The 19744-nt window shown below is 38.4% G+C and overlaps 1 protein-coding gene across 1 annotated transcript; it reads left to right on the forward strand.

Annotated features, from left to right (window-relative positions):
- Nucleotides 1–4958: 4958 nt before the first annotated feature.
- Nucleotides 4959–18870, forward strand: GAS2L3 (growth arrest specific 2 like 3; the record flags this gene model as incomplete). The annotated part of the gene is made up of 8 exons (XM_081330595.1): nucleotides 4959–4976; nucleotides 5251–5419; nucleotides 5978–6096; nucleotides 6802–6943; nucleotides 12396–12459; nucleotides 13133–13271; nucleotides 16899–17006; nucleotides 17440–18870. 8 exons carry the CDS (start codon nucleotides 4959–4961, stop codon nucleotides 18868–18870), a joined length of 2190 nt encoding a protein of 729 aa, XP_081186721.1.
- Nucleotides 18871–19744: the final 874 nt, after the last annotated feature.

Here is a 19744-nt window from a genome sequence, read left to right on the forward strand (position 1 = left end):
AGCTGGCTGGGGAATTCTGGGAGTTGAAGTCCACGCATCTTCAAGTTCCTAAGGTTGGGAAACGCTGAGCTAAGGACATACCAACACTCGGTCCAGACAACCCGCGGTGACTGTCACCTGACACTAAGGGCAGCAGGATCCCCCTCCCCCCCTCCCAATGACCGCTGCATCCCCTTCCGTTTGAATCCTCCCTGAGCACCAGCATCGCCACCCAGCCTTTGGCTCCGGACGCCACAGGGGATCCACACAACCCGAAAACTCGCTTTCCCTTCCTTCGCCCCCCCCCCCGCCCGTCCCAGCCCTGCCGGCCTGGGCTCCGCCTCGCGTCAGCTGATTGGGCCTTTCGAACTGTGCGGGCGGACGCTGCCGAATGAATCAGGGAGCGCCGGAGCGCCGGAGGATTCCCTGCCGCTGCCGCAATCTCACGTGTGCCCCCCCCCCGGCAGGGGCTGCGTGGGGGGTTTTGACTCGGGGGTTTCCCGTAAGTACTCCCAAGTTTCCCCGGTGGATAGCAGAGTGTTTGGTTGAGGTGTGATTTCTCCCGGCTGAAACGCAGTAGGTCCCCGAGCGTCAAGCAAGCAGATTTTTGGGACCGTTCACAACCTACTAGGATGAAGCGTGTTTATAGCTCAGTAGAGCCTCTTAAGATCCATATGCCATACAGGGGATGGATTGCCTTAAACCTTAAGGCGGTAATGTTCCTGAAGGTTTTTCTTTCCTTGTTTCCCAGGGATAGGGCTATGGGAAAGTGCTGGCCATTTACCCAGAAAAGGGGAAGAAAATCAGTTCGGCGCTTGCTCTCTGTTGCAGTGACGCACGTACAGTCTTGACCAGAGGTTTTCTCGCCCGGAGGAAACGGCTTTCTGCAACTACAGCCCTCATTCTGGCAGGTATTTTTTTTTTGGAAAATAGGAGTGTAGTCCAACAGGGCACCAAGTTGGGGAAAACTTGAAATAGCAGCTAAACTGACTTTTTACTGCATTTTGCCAATGGCACGAATAATCAAAATACCGAGACTCAAAAACAAGGAAATAATTTGACATAATATAACAGCCTGTGGCAAGTTGTTCCTTATCCTGGCTGATTTTGGAGTTCGCACGTCCTGAATTAAAGGTTATATGGTCTACTAGTAGTTTTCAAATGATGTTAACTTGGCATTTTTCAAGATTGGCAAGTTTTAAGATATGTGAACTTCAGTTCTCAAAATTCCCCAGCCAGCATGAAGTTTGAAAAATACTGGTGTAAGGAAACCATAAATTGCTGAGATTATAACTGCAGTAAAGTATAGGTTTTATTAAAAAAATTAATTACAGATTTATATATTAACCTTAAAAGGGGATGCAATTATAAGGTGTGTGACTAAGGTCTAGTACATAATGGTATATGGTTTTACATGTGGTTTCTGTAATAATTCACTTGAGGATGAAGCATTCATCCCTGACTACAGCTGCAGCATCCCCAGCAAATGAGTGTTGGTTGTAAAACTATATTTTGCATTCTGTCCTAGAGGCTCAAAGATGTGAATCCCAAATAATTTAAAATATCCTTTCAGTTTACAATTTGAAGGGTAAACTATAAAGTGTGAATAGTAGGAAGGGTCTCACAAGAACAAACAAAATATTGAAGGCCATGTATTCCTAAAATATGCTTTTCATTAACTTCCAGAAGATTAAGAAGTGTTTCTTTTGGAAAGATAATTTTGATGGTTTAACTATCCAAATGTCCTCTCCCTTTTTTCTAACTATTGTTGAAATAATTGTTAAGACAAGGATGCCCCTGAAAGTATTTTTTCTGATCCTGAAAGGTCATTGCTAGTATTTTAATTGTACCAGGAATTAATATGCATCTCTTGTAATATTCAAATAGTGTTTAAAAGGTTTAGTTGAATACTACAAGATAGTTATTATCTGAAATTATCACGTGCACTCATTCCTGTTCCTGCTCATTGAATTAAGTAGCATTTCCACTCAAGTATATGCACAGGATTATATTATGACTGGATTTATATATTTTAATCCGTGGTTTATTTTAATTAGAATTGGTTAAACAAACCATGTAGGCTGCTTCTCATGTTAATGTCATCATAAGCCATGATTTACCAATCACAATGGCTATGATGTGTGAATTGAGATGTATTTTGCATTCAGACATCAGATTCCTAATTCTCCAACCATTTTGTGAAAAATAGAGAACAAGGAACAAACTTAATACTTGTGTATCGTTTTTCTTCTTATTTTTCCCCATAGAAGACTTCGTGGTTTTCTTAAACCACAATTTCCTGTGATTATTGAACTATAAATCTGTGATTTGCAAGTCTTATACAAAGGCCAAAGGGGCGGGGGGGGGGGGGGAAGGGTGAAAAAGCATGTAGACACTCTTTATTTGTTCCCAATCCTCCAAATCTTGATTTGAAAAACAAAAAATATGATTACTGAAACAAGCTGCGTAGAAAAGACTAATGTTCAACTATGGGTTATTGAATAAACAACAGTTGGATAGATTCAAACAAGCCCTGAAACATAGTTTACAAAAGGTCCCATTTAGCCAGAAAATGCAAGCCGCATTGTACAGGTAGTCCACCACTTACAACAGTTTGTTTACTGACCATTCAAAATTATAATGGCACTGAAAAAAGTGACTTCTGACCATTTTTCATGTTTATGACCATTGCAACATTGGACGTTTGGCAAATGATTCATATTTTTGGGTCCCAGGGTCATGTGATCACTTTTTGTGACTTTCTGACAAGCAAAGTCAATGGGTAAGCCAGATTCACTTAACCATGGTACTAACAACTGCAGTGATTCACTTAAATGTGGCAAGAAAGATCATAAAATGGGGCAAGACTCACTTAACAATGGTCTTACTTAGCAATGGAAATTTGGGGCTTAATTATGGTCATAAGTTGAGGACTACCTGTACTGGGCTGTAATGAGATTTCTGTTTTGGCCTATTCAGTTGTGACCTGAAACACTGTAGCTTATTCCATAAAAACCAGTCAGTTCACAGTTTAACTTGATATGTGAATCCAGCTAATAAATATGAAATATGAAAAGTTAAATTCTAGCCATCAATTTGTGAGCTTCACAATTGCATTTTAATTGATTCCAAAGACAGATGTAATACTATGAAGTGAGCCAATATAAAAATCTTCTGACATTTTCTTTCAAGTGTGCGGTTTTTTTTCCAAAATAGGCAGGCTTTGTGTGGCATTCTTGAAAAATGAAGATACTGAACATTCTTCTAATAGTTCTTTTTTTGAATATTTTCCTTTGTTCAAGCTGATAGTCTGCCTTGAATATTGGGCAGTATTTTTGTTACTGTGGTAGTTGGCTTGTTAAGGGCCTTGTTCAAATGTCTAGTATTCCATCATTTAATGAGAGCAGTATTTTTGGTAGCCTTTGCAACCATATTTTTTTCCTTCTAAAATGTCAATGAAGCCCCTTACTTTGGCCTGTTAAGACAAAGAACTTTTTATGTAAATGAACTTTATTCCCTGGTACTCACTGTGGGAAGCTGAATATATTAGTTAGTAAAGACTTGTTCTACTTTCTGCCTTTTTTGTGTTGTATAAAAGAGAAAAATATCAGGAGGACACAAGTTTCTAATGTTCAAGTAATAAATGGTGGCATTTGTTTAGGATATGTGTTCCCAGCTCGCTAGAAACTGAGATTTTTGATGTAGTTTTAAACTTAGCACTTTAGCAATATTAGTATGCAAGTGAATTATTTTCTATATGTGATTTGAAGATAATTTTAAAATGAAATTTAAAAGGTTTTTGTTCTAACTATACAGCAGGATTTGCATTCCAAAACAATAATGTTCACAACATGGATATTTTTTCCCGTACACAATTGATTATTCAGTTAATTGAAGTTTTATATACTTTAAGTGTTTCTATGGAAATTTGCAACAATTCAGATTTCAATTGCAGTTTGAATTCTTTCTATTCTTTGGCAAGTCGAGGACACGTTCTTCATATGAAGCTACTTTTTAAAAATCTGAGATAAATGTAAAATTATAAACAATGTTTAAAATGTATGGGAAACTAATGTACAAAGTATAAATGTTATTTCATATTGATATACTTAGAATTATTCCAATGCTAACATTTTAACTAACTTAAGTAGATTGATCCCCTTCATGGATTACTGCCTTGTCGTGGCGAAGGGGCTTGCGTAATTCAATGAAGCTATGAGCTATGCCGTGCAGAGCCACCCAAGACGGACAGGTCATAGCAGAGAGTTCTGACAAAATGTGATCCACTGGAAAAGGAAATGGCAACCCACTCCAGTATCTTTGCCATGAAAACCCTATGGACAGTACCAAAAGGCAAAACGATATGACGCTGGAAGATGAGCCGCTCAGGTCAGAAGGTGTCCAATATGCTACTGGGGAAGAGCAGAGGGCTAGTACTAGTAGAGCCAGAAAGAATGAAGCGACTGGGCCAAAGCCGAAAGGACGCTCAGCTGTGGATGTATCTGGTGGTGAAAGGAAAGTCCGATGCTGTAAAGATTTTTTCTCCATAAGAGCCTGGAATGTAAGATCCATGAATCAAGGCAAGCTGGATGTGGTCAAACAAGAGATGACAAGACTGAACATCGACATCTTAGGAATCAGCGAGCTAAAATGGACAGGAATGGGTGAATTTAATTCAGATAACCATCAGGACGCGGTGGCTCAGTGGGTTAGGACACTGAGCTTGTTGATCAGAAGGTCGGCAGTTTGGCGGGTCGAATCCTGAGTGCCACGTAACAGAGTGAGCGCCTGTTACTCGTCCCAGCTTCTGCCAACCTAGCAGTTGGATAATTTTGGATAATCAGTATTGGTTTACTTTTTGTTGATCTGTTGGCTGTCTTTCCAATGTTGCAGATAAATGAATGAAAATAAAATGCAATTTGTCATTTTTAGTTGAAAGTCTCTTTTTTTCCTCCCATTCCTAGGAACATCCAGTTACCATGCAACATACAGCTCAGGTAGGCAAATTGAAATATTTATTAAATATTTCCTACTTTCTGATATGTATCTGAAGAACATAATTGACTATAATTTTAATGTTCAAATCTTGATGGATTGTACAAGCCAAATGCAGCTTTTAATAGAGCTAAAGTAGTCCCAAATAACAGTGAATCATGTTTTGTTGTTATGGACCTTCCATTTTTAAAGACATTGATAATGGATTGCAAATATGATCAGTTGTCACATGGTACTGAAATTGTAGTCGAACAGTCTTGTTGATATGTACCTTAGGTGTGGTTTGGAGATGATTTACCTATCAATCCACGAAGTCCACTGACTCCAAGGCATGGCCCTGGCCTGGCTGATGTTTTACTATATGACCAATGGATATCTGTCCGACATGAGGCGACTCTGATTCCTATGCAAGAAGATCTGGCTATCTGGCTATCTGGCTTGTTGGGTTTGTTTGAAGAACCATCTCATTATTGTAGAAAAAAATGTAGGGATAGAGCTAGATTTAGAGTTCACGCTGATAGAAGTTAAAACTACTAATGTTACTGTTTCTCCTTTTATAGAAGTCTAGTCATTTGTTAAGAGTGCATAATACTGCCTTTCCCTAAACAATTTTAAAATGCATGTTTGCTTTTTTGAAACATTGGCTAATCAGAACAGTGAGATTCAATATTTTTTCTAATTAGTATAATTTAAAGTACAGCCCAATGTACAAGTTGAAATTTAAATAATTATTTTAAAATATATCATGTGCTTTAAATATGAATGACATCTATGACATTCTGTATCAGTTTGGACATTGCCGCAATCCCACTCCAGTTAAACCACAATAAAAGGGATTGTTACAGAAGCTTTGAATAGTGAGATAGGCAGCATGTAAATTTAATAATAAATAAATAAACTATATTTTCTACTGATTTAGGTTGAAGCTTTGCTTATGAATATCTGGGTTACCAGTCTGAGTTTTATCTTCTCTCTACTAATGAAAATCATGGCTTTTCTATAGGTATTGAACTTAAAGCAGAGCATTTATTGGAAGAACTTGATAATGGGGTACTCCTGTGCATTTTGATTGGAGTCATTCAAAACATAGTTAAAAGCTCTTGTAACCCAAATGATTTAAAAGTAAGTTCATTTGTTTTTTAAAAATTGCAATTAATTTTTTTTAAATTAATGAAAATTCATGTGACCAAGATTACACATTAGATGCACTTAGAATTAAAACAGATATAAAATAGTACATACAGTAGCTTGAGATGGTGCAGAATACATGAAAGTTGAGCCTCGTATTAAGATTCCATTAAAAAGAAAAAGTAATTTGGAAGATGAAAGTCTGCTGGTTAAAATTGTACATGACTTGAAATTCATTAGAAAAATGTGAATCATATGTTCAAGCTGCTGACAGATTTGTTCTAATTTTAAAATACTGAAGTAGTATTTTGGATATAAATATCTTGGAGGGTTTGTTTTGGTAATCATATGATACATGTTATTGCCCTTCTTGTATCTTTTGCCAGTAATATATATTTGAAGTGTCTTTCAAGCCATGTTTTCAGCTAAGTAAATGGGTCATCTTTTTTCTGACAACTAAAAGTGAATGTCACAAAGTTTGTGGTCTTTTTTGCCTTTTAGCCAACTCCTTGACAGTACTATTTTAAACAAATTTCCCCATTGCTTATTTATATACAGCTGAGATTCTTTTGAAATATAATCTTTTTTGGGGGGAAGGAACCCCCTCCCCACTTTCCTTACTGGTTCTACTCTAGAAAAAGCCTTTATGATAAAATGTTTTGGAATGTTTCCTGTTAAAATTTGTCTATTACTTTCCAGAATTTCCCTTTGAGAAAAGTCCCCTGTAAAAAAGATGCTCCTTCAGGATCTTTCTTTGCCAGAGATAACACAGCGAACTTTCTGAATTGGTGTAGATGCATTGGAGTGGATGAGACTTATCTTTTTGAATCTGAAGGCTTAGGTAACTTTTGTTGCTTTTTTTGCATTGTTTTGTTGAATTATAAACACTAATTTCTTATATATGCTATTATTCACTTCTAAATTTAAAAGATAAGAGGTGTTTATATAAATGAGACCCTTCTATATAGAAAAATATATTGGTATGTTTAATAAACACTGTTAAAACATGTAGAAATGCAGCTTTTGATACCATCGACCATGGTATCCTGCTGCGACGGCTCGAGGGGTTAGGAGTGGGAGGCACTGTTCTACGGTGGTTCTCCTACCTCTCGGGCTGCTCACAGTTTGTATTGGCAGGGGGGGCAGAGATCTACCCCGAGGCCCCTCACTTGTGGGGTGCCTCAGGGGTCGGTTTTCTCCCCCTCCTGTTTAACATCTATATGAAGCCGCTGGGTGAGATCATCCATGGCTTTGGGGTGAGGTATCACCAATATGCGGATGATACCCAGTTGTTCATCTCCACCCCGAGCCAACCCAGTGATGCCCTTGACATGATGTCCCGGTGCCTGGAGGCGGTGCGGGTCTGGATGGGAAGGAACAGGCTCAGGCTGAACCCCTCCAACACCGAGTGGCTGTGGATACCGGCATCTCATATTGTCCAACATGTTCCATCTCTTTTGATGGGGAGGGAGGTATTGCCCCCCTCAGAAAGTGCCCTCAATTTGGGTGTCCTCCTGGATTCATGGCTTAACTTGGAGGATCATCTAACTGCTGTGACCAGGGGGGCTTTTGCACAGGTTTGCCTGGTGCGCCAGTTGCGCCCCTTGTTGGACCAAGATGCTGTGTACACGGTCACCCACGCACTTGTCACTTCTCGCCTGGATTACTGCAATGCTCTCTACGTGGGGCTGCCCTTGAAGTGCACCCGGAGGCTTCAGCTGGTGCGAAATGCGGCTGCGCAGGTGCTTATGGGAGTTTCTTGATACTCCCATGTTACACCACTCCTGCGCGAGCTGCATTGGCTTCCGATTGCCCTCCGGGTGCGATTCAAGGTGCTGGTAATTACCTTTAAAGCCCTACATGGCTTAGGCCCGAGGTACTTGCGAGACCACCTGCTGCCATTGTCAACCTCCCATCGCCCGGTTCGCTCCCACAGAGTCGGCCTCCTCAGGGTTCCGTCGGCTAAGCAATGCCGGCTGGTGACCCCCAGGTCTGGAATGAGTTGCCTCCGGAGCTGCAGATGGCCCCTGATCTTCGGTCCTTCCGCCGTGACCTGAAGACATGGATGTTCCAACAATTGGGCCTGGAGTGACTATAGTTTTAAATTTGGTTTTATTGGGTTAATTGTTATGTATTTATTACATTAATGGTTTCTTTTTTAAATTTTGTATTTTATGTTTTTTAACTTTTTATTGTTGTGAGCCGCCCTGAGTCCTTAGGGAGAAGGGCGGCATATAAATTTAATAAATTCTAATTCTAATTCTAACAATGCTAAACAGGATAAAGTATTTCTTCGACTGAAATATTAAAACAGTTTTGTTTTGGTGGACTTTCTGATAATAGAAGTTATTATAAGAGTTTTAAAATTTAGTGTGTCAAGTTTAATAATGTTATTGCAATACCTTTCCAACAGAACTGAGAGGAGGTTTTTTTCTAAAAATGTTGGGATTGTCTGATTTTTGCAATGTGAATTTGCATCAGGTTAGGCTGATGTTTTTGGAACATGTTGGTGTGATAATGGCTTTATTAATGCTTTCTGTGGGTTCATTGACAGCTCACTAGATTCTTGGTAACTTTCAGATGCTGAGTTGAATTTGCAGGTGATGCATCACTACCAGTGGTGGGATTCAAACTCCTGAACAACTGATTCTCTGCATGGACGCCACTTCCGAAAGTCTGTCCTGGGCCAGGGAAGCCTCCCCCAGGCCTCCGAGGCTCAGAACAGACTTCCAGAAGTGGTGGCCATGCACTTCCAGTGGTCTGTTCTGGGCCTTGTGAAAAAGGGCTAGGACTTCAGCTGGTTTACCAAAGTCAACAAAAAATTAGCTATCACACGGGCAGTAGCACTGCCCTGTTTGCCTCACGTGCATGGTCATGGCCCCATGCGCACGTGTATGTTTAAAATGCTTACCCCTCCTTTTCCCTCTGGTCTGCCAACTGAGAAAGGTTGGTGACCTCTGATCTAGACACAGTAATAAATTTGTGGTAGTCAAGAGGTGTAGCCTAGTTAAAAAAACAACTATCCCATGTCTGCTTTGAAGCTTTTTGTATTACAGATCCTCATAGATTAAACAACCTTTTAAAAGTATATGTAAAACTGTGTTTGTTATGTTAATGAATATGTGAACTGCCGATATTTTTCAAGAGGTGAGAGGAAAGTTGCCTTTCCTCAAAATGGCAATAAAGATTCTTGATTATGAATCTCTGAATAAAGTATAATATGTACCTGGTTGCTAAATTAGGCCGTTGAATGAAGAATTTAATGTTAATAGTTAATAATCTGTTGATAATTAATCTTTTGCTTCAAGTCCTGGATTCTACTTTTATGTCTTTTTCCTAACTTGATAGCTATAAAAATACAAACTATTAATTATGTCTAGAGTTGTTACCCTCGGTTTATTACTCATCCTAAATAAATCTGATGTTGGAATTGCACCTCAAGGATTGGACTACCTACTTCTTGTTGTTTCAGGCTGGACCTTGTAACCAGCAGCTGCCAAACCAAATATTTCCAGATGGACTAAAATCTTATACTGCTCATTAAGAAAAATAGCTTGAAGATGTATTGATAATTAGGTGTTTAGCATTGTCCCTTTTAAGAATACATAGACATAGCTGTAAGCCCTAGACCTATATAAAATCAATGTTTAAATTGTTTGGTGTATATCCTTCTTAAAGAGTATTCTTTATGTATTTGCTTTGCATGGTGTGGGCTTGTTTAAATTTAAAAAATATTCAGAATTGTTAAAGGTATGGCAAAGTTCAGTTTATAATCAGTTTTTCAGTGGACAGGGTTTATAAGACACAATGTCATTCAAGAATGATAGGATTGATATATCTCCTACACAGCATATTTTAATCTACATTCAGTTAATTTTTTTCTATAAAGGAACAGGGTCACCAACCCTGTATAATATTGCAGTTTTAAGGACATAATTCAGAATATTTTATAAGTGGTTACTGATTACAGTAGCTGGTTTTGTGGCATGAATATATGCTTTGTGTGTTCTTGGCATAGATCTGCAAGGACCCTTTTGTAAGTTTGTGGGGGTGAAATAAAGAGTGGGTTTGTGCCTAGACAATATTCATGTTGGGGCCATATGGGTCTCAAAAGAGTTTCACTGCATTCATCGTTACAAGTGCCATTGAATCTTTATACTTTTAAAAAGAGGCTAAACTCATTTTGCAGTTGTAAACCTGCCATAAGCAACTTGTACAAAACATTGAGCTGGGTGAGATATGCCTCATCATGGGGGCTGGACCATATTAATATGATACAGGTTGTCTAAACTCACCATAATGAAGACAGGAACATTCAAGGAGCAAGTCTGTTTAAATTCTGATTAATCAGATTTCTTTTAAAGAAATACAAGTATTGATAGTTTTACTTTCAAAAGTGAACCTTTTAAACTTGCTTCATTGCTCCTGCCCTTTTGGTGAAAGGAAAAGATAGCTTGACTTTTCTGGGGGAAAAACGCCTCACACCTGATTCTCATGTGACCATCCATTTCCATATTTTATGCAGTTTATTTCTTAGATAAATCTAGGATATGATCTAGCCATTATTGAAGGTTTATAACTCAAACTAAATGTCAGGTATTCGTCTGCTTGTATGGCCCAGATTATGCTGCCTTCTCTTTTACATGTTTAGAATTCTTTACTTACATTCAATATCTATGAAAATTATGGTTATTCTGATATGCATCTATTCTATTATACATCCTGAATACATTTTTCCTTGCAGCTGAGAATTTTTCAAAGAAGGGACCACATAGGATAAAGCAGGATTTCTCAAAGTGAGGGTTAGGAACTCCAGAGGATTTCAGATACCGTAATTATGGAAAAGCCAGAACAGCATTTGGGACTCAATTTTCTGCTGTCTCTCAGAAAGTGACAGTTTGGGAAAGGACTCCTTTTATTGAAGAACTTCATATTAAGCATTAAAGTTCCCCACCTGCCTTTCCAAAGGTCCAGAGAGCCTACCTCTTCCTCCATGGAAAGCTTTGACTGGCTAGGCTACTTACAGTAAGCTGGTGGCCCTGGCAGTCACATTGGTTCCACTATGCCAGGGGTAGGCAACCTCGGCTCTTTTATGACTCATGGACTTCAACTCCCAGAATTCCTGAGTCAGCAATGCTGACTCAGGAATTCTGGGAGTTGAAGTCCATGAGTCATAAAAGAGCCGAGGTTGCCTACCCCTGCACTATGCTAATATCCATGATTTCTGCTTTAAGCATTCCTCCCAACCCCAGTAGGAAATTGAAAATGTAAAAAAATGGCCCTTATCATTGGATGTCTTCTTTAACAAAAGTTTATACCAAGGCCTTTAACTAATCTGTTGGCTTATGTTTGAGAAGGTCATGGGAAGGTTTTTTTCAGGAGATGTCTTAAGATTCTGTTCCTCCTCATTGCTGGGAAATTCTGCTGCAGACATATGGAAAGGACACAGGTCACTTTGGTGAAAGCTAAGAGAGGCATACTTAGCTAAACATTGTGGACAGTTTGTCCAGGGATAGCAGGAAGGAAAATCGAGAGAGCGTGATCTTATGGGACAGTTGGTTTGCCCAAGCAAACCCCAAAGGGAGTGCTGATAAGGCTCCAGCACAAACCTCATGCCATGCATACTTGTAGTTGGGTCGCTGTTAGTATTGGGAGCTAGGAAGCATGCCTTTTCCATGGCAACCCTTGCTCTATGGCAGGGGTAGGCAACCTTGGCTCAGGAATTCTGGGTGTTGAAGTCCATGAGTCATAAAAGAGCCAAGGTTGCCTACCCCTGCCCTATGGGATACGCCCTCTGAAGTTTGGCAGGCCTCTCTATCATCCTAGCCTTCTGTGAAGCTTTGAAGACCTGGCCTTTCCCCCAAGTGCTGGGATAAGATTGGATGATTGGAAATAAGAAGTTTGAGTTGGCATGAGGGTTTTGTTGTTTTTAATGGTTTAATGTGTTTGGTCTTATAGTTTTATACTGTTTTATATGTTGTTTTAATCTTTGATTCGGAGTGCCCCAGAGTTGCTTAGAGGATGGGCAGTTATATAAATGTTTTAAATAAATACATAAATAACTAAATCCACTGCTAGATTTCCAAATCAATGATAGCTAAAGGAAGGTCTGGATGCCAAGCAAAAGTACATCAGGGAGTAGATTAGAAAAGAACTTACTGGTACAGACTTAGATGTTTACATATGAGTTACAAGTGTTGCAAATTTTGCTCCATGCTGTTGAATACAGGCAAGTACTCTAGGTTTCACTGAATTAATTTTTTTTCCTTATGTGCACAAATTTTTTTTTACAGTGCTGCATAAAGACCGAAGACAAGTGTACCTTTGCTTGCTGGAAATTGGTCGCATTGTATCAAGGTGCGTATTCATTGCTTTCTCCAATTAGATGCTTGAATGCATAGTAAGTCTCCCTAAAGGTTCTTAAGAGTTTCCTCAAGGTTCTTAAGAGCTTTCAGCCCAGACATTGGCTATTTTCATAAGGTATATGATACTACAAACTAACCTAGTACATTTCAGTTAGTGCTTGATTAGTGTATGGTTTTGTGTACATGTCATGAAAATGGGTTAATTGCTAAACCTCATTTTTAAGTTAAGTCTTATGAAACACAGCCATTCCTTTATAATCCTATATTCCCTGGAAAGGCAGTCCAGGTGTTGTAGGATATTTTGCATTTTCCCACCTACAAGTGGAAAAGGAAGTCTTCCTTTGCCATTAGGTGAGATAATGAAAGAACCTCTACTGTCACTGATCCACAGTAGGGACCAAGTTTTACTGAAGAAGCCAATAACCCATAGGACAATAGAATGTTTTATTCCTGTGTTCTACCCTTGCTCCCAAAAGTACTCGGGAACAATGCCAGTTCTATAGCTAACCTAGGTAATTCTCCTTTTTCTTGATAGCAATGATTTCAGGTGTTCATGTGTTACATTTGTCATAATAAGTATAATAGCTATTCTCACCCTATGGTTATTGTCTTAGAATTTTGCCAGAATTCTAAATGTAGTATTTTATATATTTTTCTTTTTATAGACATGGAGTTGAACCACCAGTATTAGTAAAGCTAGAGAAAGAAATTGAATTGGAAGAAACTTTGTTGATGTCTTCTGATTGTGTAACCCCTATAGTTTCCTACAAATCATGCTGCCAGCATGGAGAATTACATGAAGCAGTAAGTAGCATGCATATTTCTACCTATGAAGCTATAATCTAAATTTTTCTGAAATCTGTAACCCAATGGTGAATTATGTAAACTTTCTAGGTATTTTGAATGACTAGATCATGCAATGGCCCAAGCTTGCTTGGTTTGGAATAACACATTATGCAAGCCAAGCCATTGTAGTTTATTAACTGTATTTAAAGTTTAGCATTTGGACAAAAACAGCAGTTTTTGATTTATCTTACAAATCATAGTCAGGCAAACCATGTTTCGCATGAAATATGAACATAGCCCAAGTGCCTGCAAATCACATTCCAACCAAAAATCTATCTATGTAGTTGGTCAAGATTACAATAAAGCAAATTAACTGGGTTTTTTTGTTACATCTGAACCAGCCATTACTTGTTTATGACTTTATAAATTATGAATTAGCATGAAAGGTGAAGCCATTTTATTGTCAGACCATGACATCGCAGAAGAGAGCCTTCAAAGCCTTTTTAACTCAGGGAACCACCTGTCTCAGCACTACATTTCTGATGTGTATTAGTCTTGGTTAATCTCAGGCAGTGTTGCAAGCTTTTTGTATGTATTGTAGTTTTAAGCAACTATTGAAAAACTAAAATTATCTACTAGAAATGTGGATGTTCTGTTTGTCAATTGACAACACAGCAGGACAGGATGCATGAGATTATAGGATGGATAGGATCAAAGGATGATAGGACTGTCCTTGGAAAAACTATGAGGCAGTTTGAAGTGACAAGCATTCATGGTTACCCAAGAGTTAAGTTCTAACCAATGGCATCTAACTAACTTGGTTAGTACCAAAGGGGTTTGATATCTCATTATTCATGTAATCAAGATAAGTCCTATCCAGAGTGCAGGTAACACAGAGTTGCTTAAATTGGAGCATGGTTCTCTTGATTGAAGGCTACTGATACTCATTATACCAGATAATGGCAGTTGATCTTTTCAAAGTGCTATTTGGTATGGATGTTCCTGGTCTGTGAATGCAAGCTTACTCAAGATCATCTCCCGTCTATAATTTTTGAAGGATTCCTAAAACCAGCACTCAGAGCTTAAGGGAAGTTTATTTGTTTATTTTTATTTATTCAATTTATTTGCTACCCATTTATTTTTATTATTATTATTATTTATTGAATTTTTATACCGCCCTTCTCCCGAAGGACTCAGGGCGGTGAACAGGGCATATAAATAGAAATACAAAAGTTAAAAAAGATTAAATAATTGCCCAATTAAAACAATCAAAATGTAAAACCCATTAAAACCCTAAGGTTCCCCCATCAGGCCAGGCCAGCTTGTTCGAATAAATGGGTCTTTAACCCGGGCCGGAAGGAGCGAAGATCCGGTGCCGTCCGGAGCTCAACCGGCAGTTGGTTCCATAAAGCCGGGGCGCCCACAGAGAAGGCCCTCCCCCTGGGGGCCGCCAGTCGACATTCTCTCACCGGTGGCACCCTGAGGAGGCCCTCTCTGTGGGAACGCACAGGGCGTTCCCTATCATGTGACACTCTGGGGTCCTAGGATATATATCTTTGCTCTAGATAAGTGGCATTTGAATTCAGATATAAGAACTCTGAGCTACAATCTGGTTACCACCTAAAATCATTGTTACTTCATCAAGCTTCTTATCCAAATTTTCAAGTTGAACTTGTAAGTTGAAAAAAATATTCTTTCTCCCCAGCTTTCCAATGAGATTTATCTTGATATATTGCTTGCATGTTACTATATTTTGATATATAGGTAGGCCTCAACCTATGACCACAATTGAGCCCAAAATTTCTGTTGCTAAGTGAGCTATCCGGGTGAGGTTCAAGGTTTTGGTAATGGTTTTTAAGGCCCTACATGGCATGGGTCCGGAGTACCTCGGGGATCACCTGCTGCCGGCGTCAACTTCCCTCCGCCCTGTGCGCTCCCACAGAGAGGGCCTCCTCAGGGTGCCACCGGTCAGAGAATGTCGGCTGGTGGCCCCCAGGGGGAGGGCCTTCTCTGTGGGCGCCCCGGCTTTATGGAATCAGCTGCCGGTTGAGCTCCGGATGGCACCTGACCTTCGCTCCTTCCGACGCAGTTTGAAGACCTACCTATTTGAACAAGCCGGCCTGGCCTGATGGGGGATGTGCTGGGGTTTTTATTGGGGATTTTTACATTTTTCTACTGTTTTTAGTTCGGGCTCGTATTTAATTCTCTTTTTAATTTTTGTATTCTGTATTTTTATATGTGCCCTGTTCACCGCCCTGAGTCCTTCGGGAGAAGGGCGGTATACAAATATAATAAACATAAACATAAACAAACATATTTGTTAAGTGAGTTTTGTCACATTTTCAACTTTTCTTACCACAATTTAAGTTGTAAAAGTATTTTTACAGCTGAAACTTTACAGTCGGTCATAAACAGTTCCTCTCAGAGACAAGGAGAATAACAGATTAAATGAGAAGAACTTTCAGTAATAAAGGAGAGATTTTTTTATCAAAAGTTAAAAAAAATTAAGAACAGTATTTCTTGATAAATTTATAAAATACAAAATCACTGTAGTGAAAGTTCAGTACTAATGTAAATAAAAACAAATCTCTTTCATTGGAGTTGCTGAAGCTTCCATGCAGAAGAGACAAAATTATTTTACAGAAGCTAATCAAACAATAAAAAGAACATCAAAAAGCCACTTTAAGATGTAGCAGAGGGTTAATTTGAATCAGCATCCAGCCAGTACATTAACGTTTAAAAGTAGACATAAAAACATATCAAAAGCCTTGGTGGAGCAGTGGGCTAATGCCTCCTTAAGTAACACCAGCTGCCTGCAATTAGTGCAGGTTCGAGTCCCACCAGGCTCAAGGTTGACTCAGCCTTCCATCCTTCACAGGTAGGTAAAATGAGGACCCAGATTGTTGGGGGCAATAAGCTGACTTTGTAATAATGCCGCTTGGGGGGGGCATTGATTTGTGCTTTAGAATTGTAAGCCGCCCTGAGTCTTCGGAGAAGGGCGGGATATAAATGGGATTAAAATAAATAAATAAAATAAATAAAATGTGCAGTTAAAATCTAGTCAGTCTTAAAAAGCAAACAGTAGAAAGGAAAAAGATGGAGACTTGACACTCTGACTACTTCCACTTAGAATTGTTACCTTCTAGATCCTCTTCTGAGGTATTATTATTATTATTATTATTATTATTATTAATTATTATTATTATTATTATTATTATTATTATTATTATTAATTATTATTAATTATTATTATTATTATTATTATTATTATTATTATTATTATTTATTTATATACCGCCCTTCTCCCGAAGGACTCAGCACGGTGAACAGGGCAATACATGTTAAAAGACAAAATACAAATACAAAATACAAATACAAAATACAAAAATTAAAAGAGATTAAACAAATGCATCCATGGTCATCCAAAAGTCCTCTTGAGTCATTCCTAGTAGCTCCCGTTCATAACTGGGGAGCATGCTGCCAAGGAGCCAGCTTTGGCAACAAAATTGGCTGTCAGCAGCAGAGAAAAAAATCCTGCTGGCTCAGAACACCCCCTTGGGGGGCAGGTCCAAATTGTGTAATTCACATTTAGTGTTGTTTTTAGTATATATTATATAAAGATAACAGCATCTTTGTACAATGTAGGTTAAGCATATTGCTGAAGATCCTCCTTGTAGCTGTTCTCATAGATTTTCAATTGAGTATTTGTCTGAAGGGCGCTATAGATTGGGAGACAAAATACTGTTCATTCGAGTAAGTACACGTTTTCAGTGATTTTGCTCAGTCACTTGAACATCAATCTTAACCGAGTGGGAATTTATTCCTTTTCAAAAGATGACAATATAATTTAATTGCTAGTACCTTACCTTAGTGATATTATCTGCCTAATTTCACTGCCTATCTGAAAATGTCCCACTGTTACTGATGCTTGGAAATACTTCAGCAATCATTCTTTCTCTTTGCTGCCATAATGCTGGGCAGCTTGTACTTTTCTGCATCTCTTGGTCAGCAGTTGTTGTTGGTGTGTGTGTGTGTGTGTGTGTGCGTACAATATTTCTGCTTTCTAGGTATGGATGGCAAATGGGAAAACTGAATGTTAAAAGCATTTTAATATTTCATGCAATACCTATGTTGCTTAAGTGCAATCAGTTATAATCAATAAACCTTTTATCTCCTTTTCTATTAGATGTTACATGGCAAACATGTAATGGTACGTGTTGGTGGAGGCTGGGATACTCTTCAAGGTTTTCTTCTCAAGTATGATCCTTGCCGAATGCTTCAATTTGCAACGTTGGAACAAAAGATTTTGTCATTTCAAAAAGGTGCTTCTGGTGATACAGTTTCTGATTCATCTGCTAGACCTCCACAGCCTCCACCCATGAATCCCATATCTGCCATTGATGCATATCATAAACAGAGTTCAAAGGTCTCTACTGTGGTTTCAGTTTCAAAAAATCCTCGTGTAGGTAATAGGAAACAGGCAGGATGTAAGTTGTCCCAGCCAACAGTTCTTTCTTCTTCAGAAGCAGTAAAGCATTCCTCACCTACAGACCAGTTGACACAAAGCCACCCCAAATTAAAAGATTCTTTAGTAAATAACATTCAGTCATTTTCCAAATCATCAGAACCAATTTCAAAAAAGCCAGCTCCACCTTCTCATAGCCTTAGATCTGTTTCAAAATACAGACGAAATATAAATAAGTGCTCATCATCAGCTCAGGGGAGAACTGCTTCAACACCATCAGCATCTCTTCAGAAATCTACTGTATCATCTATCAAGCCTGCGTGTTCCCAAAATTCTCCAACTGTACAACATCCTGCTCTAGGTTGTTCAAACAATAAACTTTCAAAGTTGCCTGAAACGGCTACAAGGGCAGGCTGTCTAGAACACCAATCTCCTAATAGTGCAGCTGGGCTCAAAAATGTAGACAAATGTAAGCCTCTTTCAAAAACCTCAGCAAAATCTGTAAAAATAATTAACAGAAACTTAAATGTGTCTAAGCCGTCTTGTCCTCAAACATCGTCTACAATGCCTACAAAAATAATTTCCCAAAATAACAGTCAAACATTACCCACACAGTTTTATTCACATAGAGGGAAATTGGAAAGTAAGCAAGCCAAACAGAAAACTGGTCTTGGCCCCAAACAGCTGAGTTTTAATTCCTCTCTTACAAACGATAAGCAGAGCAGCTTATCTGCTGCTGAGCAGACATCTACAGTAGATGTAAAGAGTAAAAATTCATTTTCACCTGTTGTTAATTCTTCAGCCAAGAAGAGACCAGTTCAAAATAGCAGGATGAAAACACAGGTAACAGCTGATGTAACAACACATTCTGATCGAATGCCATTATCTATTGTGCGTCTTCCTCAAACATCAACCATAAATGGGACGAAGAAAAAGACATTAAAGACTAACGTCAAAAGTCAGGCACAGGTCAAAGTCTCCCAAAAGAATGATAAAGATGTTGATTCAACCACTAAGGATCCTGTCTTAAAAGAAAAAGCTGCAACTGTTTTAACTAAAGGAACACAGGTTAGGTTAAAAGATTCCACAGTAAAGTCAAAACAGGATGATAATTACTTTGTTGTGACTGGGAATAAGAAACTCAGAAAGTAAAGTACTCAGAATTTCAATTGATTATTGCAATATATTTTTCTAATAGCTACCTTATACTAGTGACTTTAACAAAATAACAGTACAATAATTTGAATGCTAACTGCCTTGGAACAGGAGAGTTTAAAAGGTTTCCTAGTCCCCACAAGTGCAATAACTGACTGGATTACAAAAAGGCACTTTATCACAATCTGAATTATAATTATTTTGAGATCTATTTCTCACATTGATGTTAAGATGATAAGGATGCTCCCAATAGGTCATTTATTGCTCAGGTTCATGTGGCAAATATTTGTTAATGAATTGTAAGGTGATGTTTAGCATCTCCACGGAAAAATACAGCACAGTAAATTGGCTGTATTAGTTATATCTGCCAAAAAAATGATATTCTCTGATAAGAGTCACTTGTTGACTCTCATGAATATTTGTTTCCAATAAGGGCTTTGGTCAAACATGAGCATGAGAATTGGTATTTACTACTATTGTGTGTGCATACTACTAATTAAAAAAGCAACTATCAAATAGTCTTGAGTTAAGAATAACTCCCAATAAATATCTACGTTGCTAAATTTTATTTAAACTTTCAGTCAAAGAAAACGCTAAGAACATTTTACAAGAGTGCTTGGCTTTAGAGGCAATAATTTTAGTGCCTTCACAGATTATGTTCTTTGTTAGCTGTATCACAGGAAAGTGTATTCTAAATGTGTATTCTAATTAATTTGGTTGTGTTCAAGGCTACTGTTACCAGCTGGACTTTATACGAACATGTGTTCAAATTATAATGTAATGATGATACTGGCACTGTAACTTTTTCATGTTTGCTTTTCAGAAATGACTGAAATTTATGCTAACACAGTGCTTCACTCTTAAAATGTGA

This window comes from Vipera berus (assembly GCF_964194415.1).
Source record: "Vipera berus genome assembly, chromosome: 6".
Lineage (NCBI taxonomy): Eukaryota > Metazoa > Chordata > Lepidosauria > Squamata > Viperidae > Vipera > Vipera berus.